The sequence below is a fragment of the Fistularia commersonii genome, chromosome 19, assembly GCF_037954325.1.
Source record: "Fistularia commersonii isolate RoL2024-O1a breed Wild chromosome 19, RoL_Fcom_v1.0, whole genome shotgun sequence".
Lineage (NCBI taxonomy): Eukaryota > Metazoa > Chordata > Actinopteri > Syngnathiformes > Fistulariidae > Fistularia > Fistularia commersonii.
In genome coordinates this window covers 6,548,863-6,570,437 of record NC_141302.1, presented here as the reverse complement: position 1 = coordinate 6,570,437, position 21,575 = coordinate 6,548,863, and the positions used below count along the sequence as shown (strand labels likewise).

Here is a 21,575-nt window from a genome sequence, read left to right as displayed (position 1 = left end):
GCTCACCTGCAGTGACAAATCTATTGACTCCTGGTCTGGATCATTAGATTTGATGTTGGATTACATGTCTCGAAGACAAGCTCTTCAACACAGACTCGTACACAGGCTGTGCATTTCCATCTTTTTCAATGAAGTAAACAATTTTGCGATGCTGCCTAATATAATCTTGCAGGACTTTTGTGTTTGTAACCCTTCCGCTGTCAGGATGGCCTTGCGATCATCACACTGTAAACCTTTTGGCCCCCAGCTGGGACTCACTCTGTGGGTTTCCCACCGCCTCACCACCCGATATCATCGATCCCCACTTGAACCTCCGATTGAGGCTCAGTAATCATCCGCTGATCCTGCTGGAAGCAAAGGATCAACTGGGATCTTCCTGCCGAGGTCCAATGTTATACAGAAACGTTCTCATGAATATAAGCTCAGCAAAATTTAAAAAATGTGTGTTCCCAATCATCCCCAAGGCCCCTTCATATCTACTTCTCTCTGTCATGGAGGGCGACCCTGTTTCTAGAGGAGCCTGGAATGGACAAACCAAGCACATTCACCTTTTCAAGAATCAGCAGCTTGAATGTGACAGAATACCAGTGTGGCAGAAGTGCTTGCCGGTCACGGTTCACCACGTTGTGTCGTCCTTCGTTCAACGGTCATGTGAATTTAGCCTAAGTTAATATAAGGGAGTGCCAAAACTCACAGGTGCAAGTTAGAAAAGGCAGTTGCAGAAAAAAACAGGTGAATACTGACGCGGCTCTTCTCATGTTCATTGTGGAACAATGAAGAGCAAAAAAAAAAAAAAAAAAAAAACTCAACCACGTAGTTTGTTTGCATCAGATATATCAGCTGACTCCCCTACTATTTATAACAATGAAGAAATAACGGAAAGAACATATCCACATTTGTTATTAACCATGAAAAATTAGTAAAATAAAAACATTTTTTGGGTTAAAAATCCTCCAGCTCCCCACCTGAAATAAACCTTGCCCCGCATCTTAATGAGCAGCGGAATTATACAGATGAGTCAAAAAGTCATCATGGTAAGATTTCAGATGCTCATTTAATTTTTTTAGCCTCACAGTTTGGAGTAAGATTTAATGAGCTCATTTAAATTAATCGCTTCTGATCACTTTGGCCCTATCGACGGTCCCCGTACAATTAGACGCCACTAAATTAAAAAATACTGGTTACTGCTCTGAATAACAGACATTTGGTTGAAGAAGATAGATAATCACAATATTCAGCGCACTTCACTTCCATCTCTGACGGTCCCATTTTTCTAGATCTCCTGTCACTCTCAGACAACAGCAGTAACAGCTACAGTCATGTGAACATTGTACTGTTGTGGATGGAAAAAATGGTTAAGGCTGGGAATAAGAGACATGCTGGGAAAGTAAAACAAAAGTGACTAGCGCGCTGTCGGTTTCATTTTTGGGATTAGTTGACAAAAAAAACCAACGCTATCAAATTCCACAGAGTATCATTATAACATTGCAGTGTAAATGGTGTTTTGCCTTTGGCTCCTGTAACTAATAGCTCTGAGAGAATTAGACAAAGTGCATCAATATTCAGTGGGTGACATGACACTGCAAAGTAGTCTAACACAGTTAATAATGACAATAGCAACAATGGGCAGCTGTTGAGCCTCCGTCCTGTCGCTGAGCGTAAGTTCCAGAACTGAGAACAGCGAAGTCCCCCATTGCCTTTTCACATCTTCAGCCCGTCATCATCCATCTGCAGCGTCGGTCCTCGGTCTCCCATTTAGCGATTCCACAACGGGGCGGTCGGGGTACAGCGCAAAAGGCCACTTTCGACAGGTCCGTCAAAGCTGAGAGGACGTCCGTGCTGTCTGATCTCCAGTGGCGTGGTCCTTCGTTTTTTGAGATTAATCCAAATGGGTGACTTACTCAGTGGAATTGGTTCATTTGATCTGTGTGTGTGTGTTTGTGTCTTTGTGTTGACTTGTCACCGGTGATTCACAGATCCCTTGTTTACCAAAACTGTCTCCGGCCGGCGTCTACACACATTGTCCCTGTCACTCCCTATCTGTCTTCCCTCACCCTGCTTTTCCTCGTCGACTCTTCTCCAATTCATCCTCCCCCTCACAACTGTCAGTTCATTCCTCTCCACCTCCTCGCTTCCTTATTTTTGCTCTCTTTGCCCCCTCACACCCACAATCTGTCCCCCTCGATGTGCTATCTCTTCCGTCCCTGACAATACTCCGTCCTCGCCGCCCCTCATTCCTCCCCCCCCGCCCCCCGACCAAATTATTCCAAGAGGCAACCTTTATTTTCGGCCCGGATCGTGAGTCTGTCGCGTCCGCTCCAGCGCTACTAGCTAATCCTCTGGAGACAGTAGTCGTTCTCTGTATCTAAGGAGCTGTTATGGCCGGATGAGGGGTACAGGTCACGGCGAAGCAGCCTATTGATGACAGTTACCAGGACCTTCTTGTACTGCTGACGTAGGAGGGAGTAGGCAAAGGGGTCAGACGCAGCCTTGCTATACGTCAGGCACTTACTTATGATTCCCCAGTGGCGGTTGACGTCCACAAAGGGCAGGAGCTCGGCCAACCTGAAGGAACAACGGCAAAAACAAGGCTGAATCAGGTTACCAGAACAGAACCCAAAATCACGAAAAATCCACCCGTCCATTATCTTCTGCTTATTAGAATCGTGGGGATGCGTGAGTCTATCCAAGCTGCCGTTGGACTGAACCTTGCCAGTCGCTCGCAGGGCCAAATATAGACGAACAACTATTCAATAAATAGGACAATTTTCCCAATTTTTTTTCAATTAACCTTCTGCATGTTTGAGACTGTGGGAGGAAACCCACGCAGACACAGGGAGAACACGCCACCTCCACACAGAAAGGCTCCCTGTGGGAATCAAACCGGGGTGCTTCACGCTGTGAGGAAGCGCTAACCACCTGCGCCAAAGTCACGAAACTTTTTTAAAAATGTTTATAAAAAAAAAAAAAGAAATTTGAATTAATCAGTATCATTTCAGCTTCACGGTGCACGGTTGTGTTTTAAAATCATGTTCCATCTGCTGATTAACATAAAAAAAAGGGGGGAGAGGGAAATAACCGAATGCTATATTATAGACAAATGTTTGACGTTCTCATTTAAAAGTACAAAAAGCAGCAGGGTCAGAATTAGCTGTCGGCGCCCAGAGGGGCCAGCTGGCGGTGCGGAGGTGTGGTCAGGCGGGTTCTCCAATTACCCAGACACTTTTCCTTGTTAAGGCGATCCTCCTTCCAACCTCCCACGTACTCGCACCGAAAACTGTCAAACTGATGGATGACCGGTACCACATCTGGGTGACTACCGTTCCTCGGGCCCTCGTGGTTCTCCTTCTCTTCCTCTGGCAGCGGCCCTTTTTGTTGCCTGCGTCTCGAGCCACTCGTGTGCGTTCGTTAGACGCTTGTTTACGGCTCATTACGTCGAGGGCCCGCCGTGAGTCACCGCAGTTCTTTGAAATATCAGAGGTCACGTAACCAGGTGCCGATTGTTCCGATGCAATATGGAGACACATCTGTATCTCGTGTTTGTCCTACGTGATGCACGGGTAAGTTACTCACACGGGACATATCGGGTTATCAAAAAAGGACCGCGCTCTCAGGCCATTTATTTTTTAAGAGGTGTACAAGCTTTTTGCGGCGCGCTCAATCATTTATAGGTTGCCATCAGTATGCCTTACCTTGTAATTACATAAGGAGCAAAGCAGATGATGAAAGAGCCGATGAAGATGCTTATCTTCTTAGTGGCTCTCTGCTTTCTCCTCTTTTGCTCGGCTAAACACCTCTGCTTCACGCTGGGGACAACAAAGTGGCTTTTCATTCTCTGCACAACGCATAAGTGCGCGCATAAGTGAGAACAGGAAAGAAAAACGTGCTTGAAATACCTGGGGTGAATGTCTACCAGTAGGAAAAGTGTCTGCATGGTGATGATGTCGATCCTCTTGCAGTGGAACCTGGCGACTTTCAGCACCTTCAGATAGGTGAAGCACAGGATGAGTAGGGACAGGATGAAGCTGGTGGCGTGAAAGACCACGGTGAAAACTGTAAACTTAATCCCGTCGCCGGGCCCGTGGCTCGGCTGCAGGGTGCACGACGCGTACACGTCGCTGTAGTCGAGCCAGGAGAAGAGCAGCGCGGTGAGGGAGAAGGTGAAGGAGTGGAGCCAGGAGTAGCACACCATGATCAGCGCGTCCTTGTAGCGCATTTTGGTGGAGTAACTGAGCGGGAAAACCACCGCGATCCAGCGGTCGATGCTGAGCGCGGCCATGCTCAGCATGGTGTTCGCGGTCAGGAAGGTCTCCAGGAAGCTCACCGCGTGGCACACGCAATCCCCGAACGGCTGCTGCTTCCGGACGATGCCCACCAGCGTGGCGGGCATGTTGAGGACGGTGATGAGGATGTTGCAGAAGGACAAGTTCATGGTGAACACGCCGGGCACCTGGCGGCGGATCTCGGTGCTGTGGACGAAACATAGCAGCACCAGCAAGTTGGACAGCAGCGACACGACCGCGACCACGACGATGAAGGAGGCGAAAAGGACGTCAGCGAAGTCCATGTCTCACTCCAGAGAGTCCGCTCTCGGTTCACCTGCGCCCCAGCGGCGGAACCCGACCATCTTCACCGCCCGCAAGTCCCGCCGGCGGAACCCGGCGTTCATTTCCATCGATCCCCCCCTTCACCCCTTCCGAACCCCCCCAGATCCTCCAGCGCCAACTTCCAGGAGCGCTGTCCAGCGTGCTGAACGCCCCCTCCTCCTCCTCCTCTTCTCGCTCTCAGACGCGCCGGTGGTGCCCTACCCCCCCCTCCCCTCCCCTCCCCGGTCACTGGCGGTGCGCGTCCGTGGGTTCCAGCTTGTGCGAGTTAAAATCCATGCAGCGGAATCCCCCTTACAACCCCCAACCCACGCCGTCTGTCCAACATATCCCGGGGGGGCGGAGGGGGGGACTTGCGCGCAAACGCACCAAAAGTGCGCGCCGAGTTGACTGGGGTGCGCTTGCACTCCGGACGCGGAGCTCTTCTTCTCCTCCTCTTCCTCCTCCTCCTCTTCCACCGGCGGGGATGCAGGGGGGGTGGGGGCGAGTGGGTCCGGGGACGTTGCTGTCGTGGAGCGGAATGGCAGCAGGTGCGGACTGACACGGGAGCAAATAGATCCTTTTCCCCGAAATGAATAATTTATGCCCCCACCCCTCCCCGGTCACTGTAGATTCACTGGCTTGCATCATCATTGGATCCTTGCTGCAGGTAGACTCTGACCTCTGACCTCTGCCCCCCCCCCCACCACCACCACCACCACCACCTCCACCCACATCTTTCCCTCATCAAATGTTTGACCAAATATCAAATATCTGAAAAAAATATTGAAAATGGCTGGCTTTCAACATCAGTTGCTTCCTTTTCTTTTTGGAATATAGAATTTAGCTTGCTGTTCATTTCTCCACATTAAAAATGTAAAACACATTTTTACTGTTTTACATCCAAGCACGTGTACATACGCACAACACCTATATCTATTTTTGCAACTTGGTGCAGTTTTGCACAACTAAACTGAAATCGATATAAGCTTCCTCTCATTTCTTTTAAATACAGATAATCAAAAACAAATTCCCCCATGACATTGACTCAAAACAGTGAGACTGATCAAGGCTATGAATGGAGCTGGAAAACGGAAGCGGTGTAACGACAAATCATTCAGAATCAATAAATCTCTTCTTCTGCACAAGAGGAAACTGTAACCGCTTCTCATATATAAAAGGATAATATAAAAACCCCATGGATTGCCTCCACCTGCTCGTCTGACGTAATCAAGGGGTCCCTAAACACACATGTTTACTTAACAATCTATTATTTATAACTTGTCTTTTGCAGTAATGTACACAGCAGACTCTGCTCCGGGCGCCTCCGTCCTCACAGTACGACCTGGTGACCCTCTTCAGAGAGCGACCTTTTTATTGTGATTATCCGGTCAGAATTCACCCTGGTGTTTTTCAACAATGACATTCCTCCAGCATTGGGTGGATGAACAGCCTTCGTTGAGCACGAGGCCGTGGAGTTAATGATTACATTTGTTCAATTAAGGGTGTCAATTTTTTCTGGCCACTGATACGGTCCTGATTCCTGTGAATTGCACTTTATAAATGTCAGTGCTGGTTACAGAGTCATTATAGAAGCTTGTGTAGACAGTGACTCACTGGGGGTCAGACACAGCCTGCAGGAGTTTGTTTTTTTTTTTTTTTTTTTTGTCGCTCCCCTACATTTTAACATCCCACCTGTTTTCAGACTTATCTGCATCATAATCCCGCCCCCTCACCCCCCCTCGGACTTAGTAGCGATTTAATTATTTCGTCATTCGAAAGCGAAAACGATATCAGAGAATTTCATTTCGCACCTTACTCTCCGCAATCAGATGACTGTCTGCAGTGATTTGGTGAGTCATCATCAAGTGTAGTTTAGGGAAATCCCTCGGCGAACCATCTATGGATTCCTCTAAAAAAGCGCAATCACAAGAGTCGATGATTTCTCACATCGTGTATTCCGGCGGTGATGATGCCAAGGGGCACAAGGTGTGTGTGAATGCTAGTTTTTTTTTTTCTCTCAGGTGTGTTTCTCTTCTGTAAGTGCATGAGAGCACAAGTCAAAAAGGCAGATAGACTAGGTAGAGACAGGGGGATGTCAGTCCCCCTACAAACAAGTGATCAAATGCCTGGTAGAAAGCTACAGCTGGGCTCCTGGGGGAAAGTGCAAAGCTATTTATAGGCCTGATGGGGTGTCACCTCCAATAAAACTCCCGGCAACACGGTATTACCTAACCAGGTATCAGAGCAAACTGCAGAACAAGGCTTTATAGCAGCAAATGCGATCGCTTTTATGGCACACTTTCATGTGAGTTCAGTCAGTGGCTTACTTGGTTTATATCTCACTGATGCAAGTTAAGAGTACAACGTTTTATCCGTCCAGATCTGGTTTTAGTCAGGATTTGGAAATGTCAGCCAATTTCAAAATACAGTACTGTCTCTCTCCCTCTCTTGAGGTGCTCAAAAATAGACAGCAACGCCTCTTACCACAAATCATGGCCCAGTTACTGAGTACAATCCATAAATCTTGACGTGAACAAGTGGGAACTTATTTCTACAAGCCCACCTGTCTTCATTAAATTGCTGAAAGCAAGGTCAGTGGAATAGAGGCTTTTGTGTTTTCCTAACGTGCTGATGTTTCTGAGGAACTTCAAAACGCATATGAAGAGACGACTCGGAGAAAACCGTGAAAGAAAAATCCTCTTTGATTTGACGAAGCATGCGCAGCATCTCTAAAATAGTCTAGAACTTAGACGTAATATAACACGATTCCTTAGTCAGTCCAGGTGGAGATTCTTTGGTTTTGTGCAAAGGTTTTTCCCAAAGGATTAGATGGCAGAGGACTTTTCTCAATTCAGCAGCTCACCACAGGCAAAAACAAAAGGTGTGTTTCTGTATTTGGAGATTAACCATCCTGTCAGAGAAAGAAAAGCACAGAGAAGCCCTCAGACAAGAAATGATGGCCGAGAAATGAGAGGCAGTCCTGCAAGTAGAAATTGACAAGCGGCACCAGCCTGGTGAGAATAAGACTTCACAAAGGGCGGGGACTGCTTTTCAAGATTTATATTTTCCATCCATCCATCTTCTGCCACTTATCCTGCACTCAGGGTTGTGGGGGATGCTGGAGCCTTCATTGGGCGAGAGGCAGGGATCACCCTGGACTGGTCACCAGTCAATCGCAGGGCCAGATTTTGATTTTGGCAAGACTTAATAGACCTTTTCTATTTTTATTTCAGCTCAAAAATTGAAGAGAGGGATCATGGGATATATCTTGCTCTTTGTTGCCAAAAAGTTCTAGAATAAATCACATAAACAAAGTAAGGCTGAAATACAGATCATCCATTTCAGCGGTAACCAATCGATAAAAAATCATTATGGTAAACATTGCTATCCACACGCCCTTATTGTGAGCAGAATCCCACTGAGCTGTTAATTTCCAAATGAAAAACATATAGGGAAGTTCTACCCCACAGTCTTTGAAGTAGGGATTTGCATTTTTCAGAAATAGTTCATGGTATTATGTAGACAAAACGAAGAGCTAATTAACTACAATCCTATTTTATATTATTGAATAACTATGTGTGTGTGTGAGTGTGGCACACGTATGTTACTTTCCGTATGCTAAGCTGTCGATGTGTAAATAGAGAAACACAATGAAGTCACTCAGTTGAAAGAAAGACAGACTGGAACAGTGGAGACTAAGAGCGAGCTGGATCTCAGTGAGCACCTTTTCGACCTCAGCGTTGCAACAAAGACTGCTCGGAAAGAGAAAGCTTTCATCTTCCCATTCAAGCCCAGGACCTTACATAACAGCATCTGACCTTCACGCAAACCAACAACTTGATCACCTCTATGCTGTAAAAGAAGTGCCTCAGATATTCAGAAAAGCCCTTCAAGTACCTGGATGCCATTTGGAGCTTGTACCCGCGCTGCACTTCTCTCTCTTTTTTTTTTTTTTTTAAATTGACTGCCTTTGCGGTAGTCCGAGGGCACAAAGTGCCGCCAGTGCCCATAGGTGTGTGTGTCTGTGATTGTAGCTGGGGGGGGGGGGGGTTGATCACATGTTCAAAAAAAAAAAAGATGGTTTAGCTGTCTGAGTCACTATACAAGATAAACTAATGAGCAATAAAATGCACCATGTGTGTTCTGCATTCCTTCTGATCCATAATTTATCAAGTGACCATTTAAACAACTATATTCAATTCTTCATATTTTAACTACAATCACATTTGTAAACATTTACCGAATATGACTACATTCAGCGTAGCAAAAAAAACTGCCATCTTAACAAGGCAAGTAAAGCAGATACAGTAAACAGTGATGCTGCAGAGTTAATTAACATCTGTGGGGAATAAGTAACTCATCACATGCAGCAGGTTGTAGACAGCGATACTGAGAGAAAACTGATTGGAATGAATATGAAACTATTATTCACTAATTAACTCCTGTAAATAAGGAATGGTTGATTGTTTTGCTTATTTTAAATGGATTTATCAACAGCATAATCTACGTGAGATATGAACCAACACCATCAAGGCAATAACTTATCTTAATTTTGGCACAGCGATGTGTGATGTTATCGAAGAGATCTAACATTGTTCAAGTAAGAAAATCCAATTGTAGGCTTTTCTGTAGGATGCCGTTCACGTCAACAATGTTTGGTAAATTGTCTCCATTAAACTAGATAGCATTCATAAATTCACAGACACACCGATGGTGGCAGAAGTGCCATAGAAGGCACTGACCAGGCCATCACAAGCGTGTTTGTGGCTTTCAGTGTCTTGCTCAAGAACACTTCAGCATGTGAACAGGAGTAGCCGTGAATCGAAGTGCCAGCCTCTGGTTTGGAGGGACGCCCATCGACCAAATGAGCCACAACCGCCTCAAATCTGACATGACTTCGAGAAAATTATTCTAACAAGTCAACACTAGCCATGATCAAATGATATTTTATTCTAAAAATATTTGTTTAAATTTTCTATATTTTTCATATCACATCATCATTTAATTGTATTTAATTTTATTCAAATGATGTTAGGAAGAATTTGTTTGAATGTGATGATCACAGGCCAGATAATATTGAATCAGCCAAAAAATGTGGCAGTTTGAAAGGGCTCGGTACAAGCTCAGAGGTCAATAACCTTAAAGTTTGCTGCGTTTATACTTATGCTCCACTCATCCATCATGCATGAATCAATAATTGATCCTAAGGTCAGCGATGTCTTGGAAGACACTCCAACTCGGATGTTTGCTTTTTTTATCATATCGCAGCAAAACATAACATATGTGTGTGAATGAGAGGAACCTGGGTAGAACAATGATGCTACAGGGAGTGGAAATCAAGAAGTTGGAGGATCTCTGGTGAAGAGACGGGTTCAAGCAGGTTGGGATGAGTGGAGAAAAGTGTCAGGGGTACTATGACATAGAAGACTATCAGCCAGAATAAAAGGAAAGGTGTAAAAGAAAGTGGTGAGACCAGCGATGCTGTACAGCCTAGAAACAGTTACAATGACGAAAAGACAGGAGGCAGAGCTTGAGGTCACAGAGATGAAGATGCTGAGGTTCTCTTTGGGAGTGACCAGGATGGATAGGATCAGGAATGAGTCTATCAGAGGAACAGCACATGACAGATATTTTGGAGAGAAGGTCAGAGAAGCCAGACTGAAATGGTTCGGTCATGTACAGAGGAGGGAGGTCAAGACCAAAGAGAAGATTTATGGACGAAGTGAGAGAGGATATGAAGGTAGTCGCTGTAGGAGAGAGGAATACAGAGAATAGGGTTAGATGGAGATGGTTGATTTGCTATGGTGACCCCTAAAGGGAAAAGCCGAAAGGAGAAGAAGAAGAAGACGTAATATAACACTAGGTAGTGGCATTTCCTTGAGATGAGAGACACACATCAGTTTGTTTTGCATTTTGCAATCACTACTGTCGCGTTCCCGGTGGAGGCAGGAAGTTGCCAGTAACAACAAGAAGGACAGCTGAGGATTTTGTTTACAGGCTCAGTGGTGGTGTGGCAGATGGGCCTCCTCCACACCTCTCAATGAATATCAGCATACCTGAAACACCACACAGACGGAAACTGAATTCAAGCATCTGCTGCACAGGTTTATTTTAGGAGGTGAGGTCTGTTTCCCTTCCTTTTTCTTTTTTCAACTGTATTTTCATAATGAGCATCATACATGCAGGAGAAAGAAATCCCCTGACTTAAAGAGCACTTATTGTTCAGTCAAACAGCCATTAGGATGTTTATACCCAGTTATATCAGGATTTTCATGAACGTCACAGTGGTTCAGGGTTAAGCAGTCTCTCCTCACAGCGAGGAGGTTGCCAGCCAGATCCATGGGCGCACAGGGGGGCTAGTGTGTTCTCTCTGTGTCTGTGTGGGTTTCCTCCAGGATTCTCCATCTTCCTCCTACTTTAAATGAAGACTAAATTGCCCCCCTGCCAACCTGTGCATAAGATTAGCGGTGTCTTCGAAGAGTGAGACGAGTAGGTTTGGATTAAGGTTTCGCTGCACCCCGCATTCTTAACAAGGAAACTTTTACACGAGGATACGTTTACATATGTTTTTTCTGAACATATTTGTTTAATTTGCCAAGTTTGAATTAGACGGAAAGTAAAATGTATGTATTTTACTGCTTTGTACGATACAAACTCATTGCACACCAACTGCAAGCTTATGTATAAACATGACTTACATTACAGTCCATTAAAGTCTAATCAGCTCTTAACAAATCCCACTGCAACTGTAGCTCAAGCAGTACGTTAAGATGAGTGTTCATGATTATCTTGTCATCTGAGAATCTCACACAAGAAGCGCAAAGGGCGATCCCTTTTAACCTCAGTATTTCAGAGATCAATGTAACTGAGCAGTTGATTATTAATACAGTCAGTTTCACTGAACACAAAACTGTAAAAGTGCTCTGAGAATCTGTGTTGTGTGTACGAGCAAGCGTAGCAAAACCTGTTTTACAGCACATGTGTTTTCCCAGACATTTGATATAACATGTTATTGAAAATTGAGGCTCACCACTACTGGTTGGCAAACAAAGGGAGCATGAAATAGCTTTCATGAGTACCGAGCAGCTGCTACAGGTAAAGCAGGAAGACTTGTGATGAGTCATGTTCCCATAGCAACCCCCTAGTCTGGGAAGTTATCAGACCATCTCTGGCAGAGCAGACGGTAAATGTGGATGTAAATATCATTTACATGGAGGTTATTATTGTCACCTGAGGATACTATGAATCCCATGGATGTGCTGCTTTCTAAAAATGACATATCATGACACACCTAAATATTTTTCTTTCAATGGCGGGAATATTGTAGAGCATCGGGAGGATAAAATGTCATGCCCTCATTAAGAAAATTCTTGTGTATTTTTTTCTCAGTTGAGTATTTCTCCTACTATTTTGATCGAACCTGTGCTGACATGGTGATTTGGTCCTCTGCAGGTGTCCAAAGCTCTGTCAAACCCTTTCTTTGTTCCCAATGAGCCCTCTTTTATCCGCAGACCTAAAAGAGTGGACACTGAGATAGCAGGGGGAGAGGAAAAGGCAGAAATGGATTGCTTTGACCCTGTGAGGACAGACCACAGAGTCCCATTTGAAAGAACTCCTTTAGTTTATTATTAATGACCCAGTGGGTTATGTCCTGCCTATTTATTGATTTCTTTATCAATCCTTTCGTACAGTCAAAGGCTTTCTCTATGAGGCATTGATGAGATGAAAAGGGCCCCCTGACTGCCTTTGAAAAACCACAAGGAAGAACAGATGCTGTAGTACAGGCGTTCGCTATTGTGTCAAACTGCTGACTGCAGTATTTGCGCTGGACTGAAAGAGCATTCCTTTGATTTGAACCTTCGCTCGCAAACACATTGTAACTGTTAAGGGTTCATGTCCGGGGACAAACAAACCAAGAAAGCGCCTGCCTTGGCAGTGGCCGCCCTCGCAGGGAGAGCAGGGCAACAACGGACTGTAACCTGAGTCTGAGTGGAACAGATTGACAGCGAGCCACTAAGCATGTTGAGCAGACACACTGCATTCATTATCATTATGCGACAGGAGCGCTTTGAAGTCGGCAGACAGAGCAGGCCAGCAGGCACGTGATGGCGCATTATAGCATCTGCAGGAAACTATGAAAAGAGCTTCCTAAAATGTGCAGGCGCATTGATGAAGAATGAGCCGGGCTCCTTATAGGGAGGGTGGGATGAACAGCCATTAAGAAATGGATTTCAGATAAAACACAGCTGAGGTTTTCCTGCAGGGACTTAAATCAACAGGGGTAGTTTCATGTTTGAAGATGACACTTCATGCAAAAAAAAAACGTCATTGGTCTGAAAAGGAAAAAATATTTAACTTAGTCCTGGTGTAAAACTGAATTAAAAAGTATTTTTTTGCTAAAATTGCTGGCCATTTCCGTGCAACATTGCAACAACCGCACAACTATCATAAAAATTTAAATATGTTAAGATGTGAACAAGCAGAAAACATTTTAAGTTCCAGGACTCTTGCGGCTTTTCTAATCTATTTTGGAGCATATTTGTGACAAGCCTTTACAAAGCTTAGAAATAACAGGAGAAAAGAAAATCACAACAAAATAAAAACCATTAAATATTATGAATATGCCAAAATCCTATAAAGAAATATAAACTATGACAGTGAAATAAAGTAGCAGGCTGTGGCCATTAATAGATAAACATTAAAAAGGTAAGTCCAGCAACCTTTAGCCACGAAGCTAGTCACAATGAAGTACAAATTAAAAGTACTTACACTCACAAAGTTTCACTGTGACACCGGAAAACTTTGTCCGTACATCTCACCACAGTCTTTAACCTACAAAGAGAACAATACAAAACAAAAGTTAAAACTGGAGGACTTTTTATCACATTAACTGACAATAGCGATGTTCGATGCCAACGTGCCAACATTAGCATGACATGCTAATGATGGAAAGTCTGAATCTATCCCATGCTTTTTTGTGCACTTTTTGTGCACTTTCTTTGTGTGATATTTTACAAGATATATAAATATGCACCTACAATTTCACACAACAGGGTGAATTGTGCTCTCCTGAGTCTCCATGTTGTTGCCATGAGTAAACAGGAAGTTGACCCTTAGCGTCATCTACAAAATAATAAAAACATGACAACAGCAGTGTAAACTCAGAACAACAGCAGTGTAAACTCAGAGCCAACCTTAATTTCAATTGAAAAGAACTGTTTGATTGAATTATCCGTTAAAAATAAAAACTAAATGTTAGGTACATACTGTATCCCTCAGCTTTACCATGAGCAGACTGTGACTTTGTGGAGCCGAGCAGTGAGAGCAATGTGTTCCATGTACATTTAACTTTTATACATTAATCCTTGTCTTTGTCTAATAATGAGCCCATCACTGTCCAATGACCCTCTGCAATTAAACCATTAAACCGTTACATAGTGACATAGATGGATTTCATGGCGTTCATTTTCCTTAATTAATGGGCATCATTATTCATTGCTACACTATGAAATCCACTTTTCTGCAAGTAATGGTTTCTTGGTCAAAATTCAAAACTAAATGTCGGGTTTCAAAAGCCCTCATAAGTCATTGTGAAACTCGTTTGGCAAACGCACCTCACATGCATTACCCAATGTAGTTCAATGCCAGACCATAAAAGAGCACATATAAAAAGCCCAGGTAAGAAGGGAGCAGGAGTTAAAGTAGAACAAATCCTGATGCACCTGTAGCTGTGGTCAAAGGTGGCCTATGGAGGTTTTAATTTTTCCCTACGGTAATGCGGGTAGATAGAGAGCAAAAGGGAGCGCAAGAGAAACTGCATTTACTGAGTGGGCCGATATTGAGATCTTTGTTTCTCAAAATGAGTGGAATCAGTTAAATGGCACGTCTGTCAATGGTTGGCGTAACACATTACAAAGTAACTGTGATCACATGATCTTTGCCTGTGAGGCCTCCTAAATTTAATTATCGCATTACTATCATCACGTATACACATCTTGTAATTACTCACCAATCCGTGGAAAATATAAACTGTGTTCACAACTAATTAAAAGTGTCTTTGCATGAATAAAAACATAATATACTGTGTGCGTGTTTGTGTGTGTTTTCATATAGACTGTATATCTACAATCTATGGTCCTAGGCTGCGCTTTAGAAGAACAATTGTTCTTTATAGTTTAAAACGAAGAAAGGGGAAAGACTTGAAAATGACATGAGAGTGGCATTTGCCTCAGAATTTCATGTTAATGTCATTGGTCAAATGTAAAAAGGCTAAATGCTTTAGCGCCAAAAAATATCCATAAATTAGCCGTATCATTGTTTAAGCCACAGTGCTGCTTAAACACACAGCGTGTGAAATACATAGCAGCTTTTAGCCTGGAAAATTCGTGAAGAAAATTCATACTTCACAAAAAAAGTTACAATCTGATTTCTTTTTTGGGGGGGGGTCTTTGTTTGGTTGATTTTGAGTACCCAAGTCCCACAATGGTGACAGTCATTAACTGGTAATATGATTGCCATATCAATCAAAAAAAAAAGCATTTCAAGAATTTAGACTTGAGCACTGGATGACTGAGAACCTCCAAATACATGTTAGACTTGAGCATTTCAAAATTATGAAACTCAATAGAATCCACCATGAGGCAGTTCAGTAACATTATTCTGCTGTTGTTTTTTTATATTTTTTATTACCAGGGCCCAACCCAGGGAAAAGGCCCTTCAACTAACATTAACCGCACCCCTGTGAACATGAGCATGAATTCCACACTTACAATAGCAATTTCAATTGAGACCTGATAAAATTGAAAAATGTATTATATGAGGTATGTTTGAGTCTCAGACATCGTACAATACTCGAGAAACAGATGTTCTCTCTCTAAGTTTGGAACATTGCACTCTGAAACCGAAGGGGGTTCAAGGCCTCACAGTGCAAGGCTGAGTCTGATAACAATAATAACTGCAGATATGTGACCGATCATTTTGCCTTATCACTGCGTAAATGTTAATGTCCACAAAAGATATCACAAGAAGAATTGTGCGGCTGAATTGATGATATCTGTAATGACAATCAGTACACATAAACAGAGGGGAGCAGTTCCTATGATCTTCAGTGCAATTTCTGATATCTTCATCAGTCAAAAGAGAGTTCCTGATACAAGGCGCAAATATTCAGACAGGAAGAGAAATGCAGCACAACCACAGTTTCCTCACCTTTAACTATTGTTTTCCTCTTACTGAGAATGGTTTCTCAGTTTTCTAATAACACACCGTCGGTTTTCATCGGTTGTAAGGGGAAGGACATTTATTGTTGTATGTCACAGCTTTCACAGTTTGTGAAAACGAACAGCTCCTGAGACACAAAGCTACTTTGGTTATTTAACACTTTCCACGGTGCCACTGAATTTATTACGCACTCATAATTTCTTCAGGGACCTCACTGCAAGCAAAATCTTGACAATGGTATGTGCCCAGGGACAGAGAATTGATATATTTAAACTTTCTGTGCTTATTCTATGGTGACTGTATTCTGATTTCCATAAAAATGGACAATCGGCTGTGCCTCGAGAATGCTATAGCTAAATGATACTTGAAGTCTAATCTGAAATGCCTTAAAACTAATGCATTGAAACCGTGCCTCCTCTGAATGGATGAAGATTTCAGTTATGCAACACAATTGAGATTCTAAGAGATGATTCAATATGTCTTATTATTTAAAAAAATCTCCCTTTACACATCTCATTATAAAAATTAGAATAAAAATCTCTGGAATGAAATAATGATGCAAATGAATGGCTATTTTGGTAGTCCTTGAAAAATAAAAAAATAATGTAATATACGATACCACTTTCTGTATTAGAAATTTTTTTTCTTAATAAATTACATCCTCATATCTTTACAGTGTAATTATATAAATGTTGTGAAAAAGAGTAGCTGCATAATTAAAAAATTAAAAGATTTAATTATGAGGATTTAATTAAAGATGAAAAATAATGGAAAAATCTTTTCCCCCAATTATCTTCCTTATCTCCCCCTGTGCTGCCTGTCCATGCTCTTCTGCAGAGCGGATCATCATCTCACCCAGCAGCATTCGGTTGCTCAATAAATAAGTATGAAAGTCTTTGCAAGAAGGACCTTTGAAATCGTATTGCACGAATAAAGTCATCGTTATGGAAGGGTATTATGCAAGTACCATAGTATTCTGTGCAAAGCGCACATCAATTTAACAATTTAACTACTTGCTTTATGGTCCCGTGGGAGACAATGAAAACCAGACATTTTCATTTATTTATAAACTTCCACCGACGCCCTGGACAGGACATGTCTTCCATTCTCTTCTCACACACACACACACACACACACACACACATATATATCAGTGAGAAACCCCCCCAAGTGGCAGCAAGTCTGCCTGTGCTGCAGAGTTCCTCCTCTCTTACTCATCCCTCTCTAAGTGTAACCACAATGCCCAGCATTAAGGATCTCTCTCTGTGTCCTAAATCGTCTACTTCAACTATCTGTTGAAGTGTTTTTCCGAACCTTGGTTGCTCTCAAAGGTGTGGACAAGAGTGTAGGGACTCATGCTAAATAAGTTGCATGAGTCACGGATGGCCAAGCAGACAAGTCACTACAACCTCCACTCTGGGTCAGGACAGCCAGCTTACACTTTCTGACACAGCAAAGCCACACAGGCATTGGATATTTATAAGGCTCTAAAGGCTGCATGGCGGTCGGTGAGATCCTTGTGGGAGACAAACAACAGGGTCGGACAGCAGCAACGAGAAGATCGTAGATGTCAGGAGACACGCGCTCCTCCTCTCCTGAAGAAGTACAAGACTGTATTTGTATTTGACAGTTCCCAAGCGTGTCCGTGTGAATTTTGTGTTTGCTGTTTGTGTGAGCGTACTTTTCCTGTTCTATTTCTACCCCCGCTGTGTCAATAAATAAGACTGTATTTTTAGTGTATAGTGACAGTAGCAAATAGGTAGCCAATAGTTTCATCCATCAACAAGGAAGGAATTGATTGAAGCATTCTTTTATTAGCCAATCTCAACCAATCAGTCCTTCTCTTTAACTCTTAAAGAAATGCATGAAGGCAGTCAATATATCTGAACGATCAGTTCTGTGATTGATATTTCGGTAGAGACGTATCAGTTGGCCAATATTCCAGGTGACAAATGGTATACAATCTTTAATCACCTTGCGGCTACACTGGATGGCATTCACCCATTCACTCTGCGACAGAACTTCCATGCAAAGCGCTAACCAGGCCATCGGGAGTCACTTCCACTTTCAGAGTGAGGAGCCAGGGAACGAAGCACCCGCTCTGACAACTGAGCTGCAGGCATCCCCCCCGTTAACGAAAAAAAAAATATTCAGATGATGTCAACAAAACATAAGATATTAATATCCTGTCTCTCTATTGAAATCCTAAGTAAAACATTAGATAGGATTTCAAGTTTCTTCATTTCTCGTGCTCATTGTCATTTTTCCATTTGTGGCTCATCCTCCTTTTTTCAATCACCACTGCCAGTCTCATCTGGAAACACACACACACACACACACACACACACACACACACACACACACACACACACTATTTTCAAACAAATTTAAGTCTTTCGGTTAGGATTATCGTCTAAGGCACCTTTCACACCTGAAATGTTTGAGGATCCTGTCCAAACAATGAACAATGTTAAGTGTAGAAGTAATCCTCACTTAAAGCCACCAAATAATTAATACTTTTTGAAAAGAGACATGATCCCACAAGTTTACATATTGCATTAATTCATGCAATGAAGCCTTAATGTAGCCTTAATGAAGCCTTAAACTGAAAAAATATTTGATTTATTTTTCTCTTATTTTTTTATTTAGTATAAACAAATAATTTCCATGTAAATGCATTTTGCAAAGCAGTGATACCCATTCTCAACTCAGGTAACATTATTACATTGTAGAACGGCCACCACTACTTGAAACAGAGATGACAAATGAAGGTCTACCGCTTGGACCTTTTCATGGGTGCGAGGGGCAGCGGGGGAGAAAGGGGGGGCGGGGGGTCATAATTAATTCAGATACATTTCCCACAAATCAGAATGATTTACGTGACTTAGTGGCTACGAGAGGCCGATTCATCAATATGTTGACAATTCACCAGCTTCAGATTTTGCAGCCTGTCACGACAGAATTGATTCTGCCACACGGGCAGATGTCATTACTTTTTCAGTACGACCCATTCAGTATTAACAAGCGTTACATAACCCTAATCTGAGAGGTAAAGCGAGGCTTTGCGAACCCTCCACACCGCCGAGCAATTTCTCGTTAATCTTTAATTAAGCATAAGGTGCAGCGTTGATTCATCCTTCCTCAACAAGTGCTATTTTCAGCCGCATCGCCCACTCTCACGCTCCCCGGGGAGGCAGGGGGGAGTCTTTAAAAGCAAGACACCTCCAAACATTCCTGTCAAAGTGCAATCAAACAGTTTATAGCTCATGCCGCTTTTGTTTGCAGTAAAGTGGGCTGATTTTAGGATATATTTTTGGAAACCTTCATTTTTTGAATGTGGGGCAATTAAACCTCAGACAAACTGAATCGGGAAGACGGTTTGGAACTCCGTCTATTTTGGCCCCTTTCAATATTCATATAGTACCTATCTCCTATCCTGCACTTACAGTCGCGAGGATGCCGGGGCCTTTCCCAGTGCTCTTTAGGTAAGAGACGAGGTTCACCCTGGACTGGATAGAGACAAACAACCATTGGGTCATTTGGGCAATTTTTCCAATTTTTTTCCAATTATGAGCAAGGAAATTTGAGAACACGAAAAAAAAACCCAAGCAGACACAGCGGAAAAGCCCCCCCTGTGGAATGGAAACCAGAGTCCATCTTCCTGTTGGGCGGAAGCGGTAACCCCTGTGCAACCCTGTCACCCGCATCCTTTCATCATACAAATTAATTTGAGCTAGATTTTTAATTTTTTTCAAAAGTGTAGAAGTTAATCGACATTATCTGAAGAACCCAAAATTGGAAGGTTGTGAGGGGAGGGGGGGGCACGGAGCTGTTTCTCCTACGTGGCTTGCATACTTTGCTGATTTGCCTGCTGGCTGTAATTCTCTTCCAAACAGAGACACGCTTGACCGCTGGCATCTGATTCAATCCAGACAAATATTTCCTGAAATGTCAAATGATGCCATTAAAGGAGATGGTTGCCTTCTAGAGTCACGATAACAGTTAGGGAATCAAGTTTATAAAATCTACATGAACACAAGCTCCGGTGTGAGATATTTTGTTTAAATAATTATAATACATAGATAAATAAAACTGTCAGATATTGCTTTGCCTCCACTGCGTGGCGACGTGTATATGCGGAGCTGTTTGTCTTATATTAACCGACGGCAGTGCCCACCTGCAAGCAAGCAAAAATACACACAATCATACCCACATGCTTTATCAATTCAACTCACAGGCTGTATTTGGAGAAGCTATTCTTGATGAAAGGTAAACATCATTTTTTTTTAGTTCATCAAGCACAGATGTAAAGATGGGATTTTTAACCCTGACACAAAAAAAAAACATTTTCCACATTAATCCTACATGCGGAGGCACACAGGAACAAATTAAATCTTCATGAGACTGGTGGACTCAGGTAAATGATCTCATGATGATTTTGTGAACAGTGTGTGAACAACATAATAAGTAATATATATATATTTATATATATATATTTGTGTGTGTGTGTGTGTGTGTATATATATATATATATATATATATATATATATACGTATTCTATATATGTGTGTGTGTGTGTGTGTGTGTGTCACTGTATGTGTATATGCATTTTTACATATATACGTTTTTGCATTTGGTGTTTGTTCTCCTGATGAAAATATTTGTGATTGAAAGTTCTTTGTCACTGGCGCTAATGTTTAACTTTGTGCTGAATTTTGTCTAATGTGCAATGTTATTGGGGTCCCGGATTCGGCCTTCGTCTGTGGAGTTTGTGTTTACTCTCCATGTCTGAATTGGTTTCCTCCCAAGGTCAAAGGTGAACTCCGGCTCTCACCCAGAGACAGCCAGGAAAGGCCTAAGCCTCTCCACACCCCTGATAATGATAATGAATAGACAATGAACGAATTAATGAATTAATGAACTGTTGAATGTGATGCCACTGAGTTTAATTAATTAATTAATTAATTAATCAATTAATTAATTAATCAACACATTTTCACCTGAGATTTTGAACATTTCACATGTGGTCTATGAGGCATCTCTTAGACCCTTAGCTCATACTTAAGAAGCAAGTCTATCACATTATCACTATTTTTTGCAGTTTGTCATTTTGACCATTTCATAAAAGTATGTTTTATACATTCCTCTGACAGACCAGCCAGTATTAAGCGATATGTATTACCACACTTGTAAAGTATTGTTCAATCATGGGTTTGGCAATGATTTCACTGTCAAAGGCTTTTTCTTGATGCTTTCAAGTAAAGTAAGTTTTCCTGGTTGTCATTAGCTGCTCCCATGCCATGTGGGTCACCTCGGCTTGTTGCCCTTGGAAACAACACCCACCCTCACTCTCCAGTGACGCCCATCTTCACCTCCCCTTCGGGCCTGCCAAGCTGCTCTCATGTCGGTAAGGGGCATTTTCTTTTTTTTTTTTCTCTGCACAAGGAAGTTTGTGAAGGCATATTGTTTACCCCGTGTGGGACCAGGAAGCTCCCAGATCAGAAATTCATCTTGTATTGGTGAAGCCAAAGAGCAGCTACCTACGAAGTGTTACATGATGTTTGTCTGAAAAAAAAATAAAATAATGTGTCAGCGCCGTCCCAAACATCTTGAACAGGACATGTGTTAAGCTGCCACAAATCACGCAGGCTGACTATGTAACAAGACAATCGGCCCGCTTATGCAACAATCACTCACTTTTCCGCGAGGTGTTTTCCGTAAAAGAAGACGGGACATACCGTCTGAAAAGTCCACAATCACACGATTTAG

At 42.6% G+C, this 21,575-nt stretch overlaps 1 protein-coding gene across 1 annotated transcript; it reads right to left on the bottom strand.

The window, feature by feature from the left end:
• Nucleotides 1-2,274: 2,274 nt before the first annotated feature.
• On the bottom strand, nt 2,275-4,678 carry gpr78b (G protein-coupled receptor 78b). Its single transcript, XM_086166183.1, has 3 exons — nt 3,897-4,678; nt 3,693-3,806; nt 2,275-2,565 (listed from the first exon to the last, which is right to left on the bottom strand). Exons 1-3 carry the CDS (start codon nt 4,565-4,567, stop codon nt 2,328-2,330), a joined length of 1,023 nt encoding a protein of 340 aa, XP_086022309.1. The 5' UTR covers nt 4,568-4,678; the 3' UTR covers nt 2,275-2,327.
• Nucleotides 4,679-21,575: the final 16,897 nt, after the last annotated feature.

Coding starts and splice junctions, on each gene's coding strand:
- gpr78b (XM_086166183.1), bottom strand. CDS start 4,567: ATGGACTTCGCTGACGTCCTTTTCGCCTCCTTCATCGTCGTGGTCGCG. Junction 3,807..3,896: donor CTGGTAGACATTCACCCCAG/GTATTTCAAGCA, acceptor TGTTGTCCCCAG/CGTGAAGCAGAGGTGTTTAG. Junction 2,566..3,692: donor GCTCCTTATGTAATTACAAG/GTAAGGCATACT, acceptor TTGTTCCTTCAG/GTTGGCCGAGCTCCTGCCCT.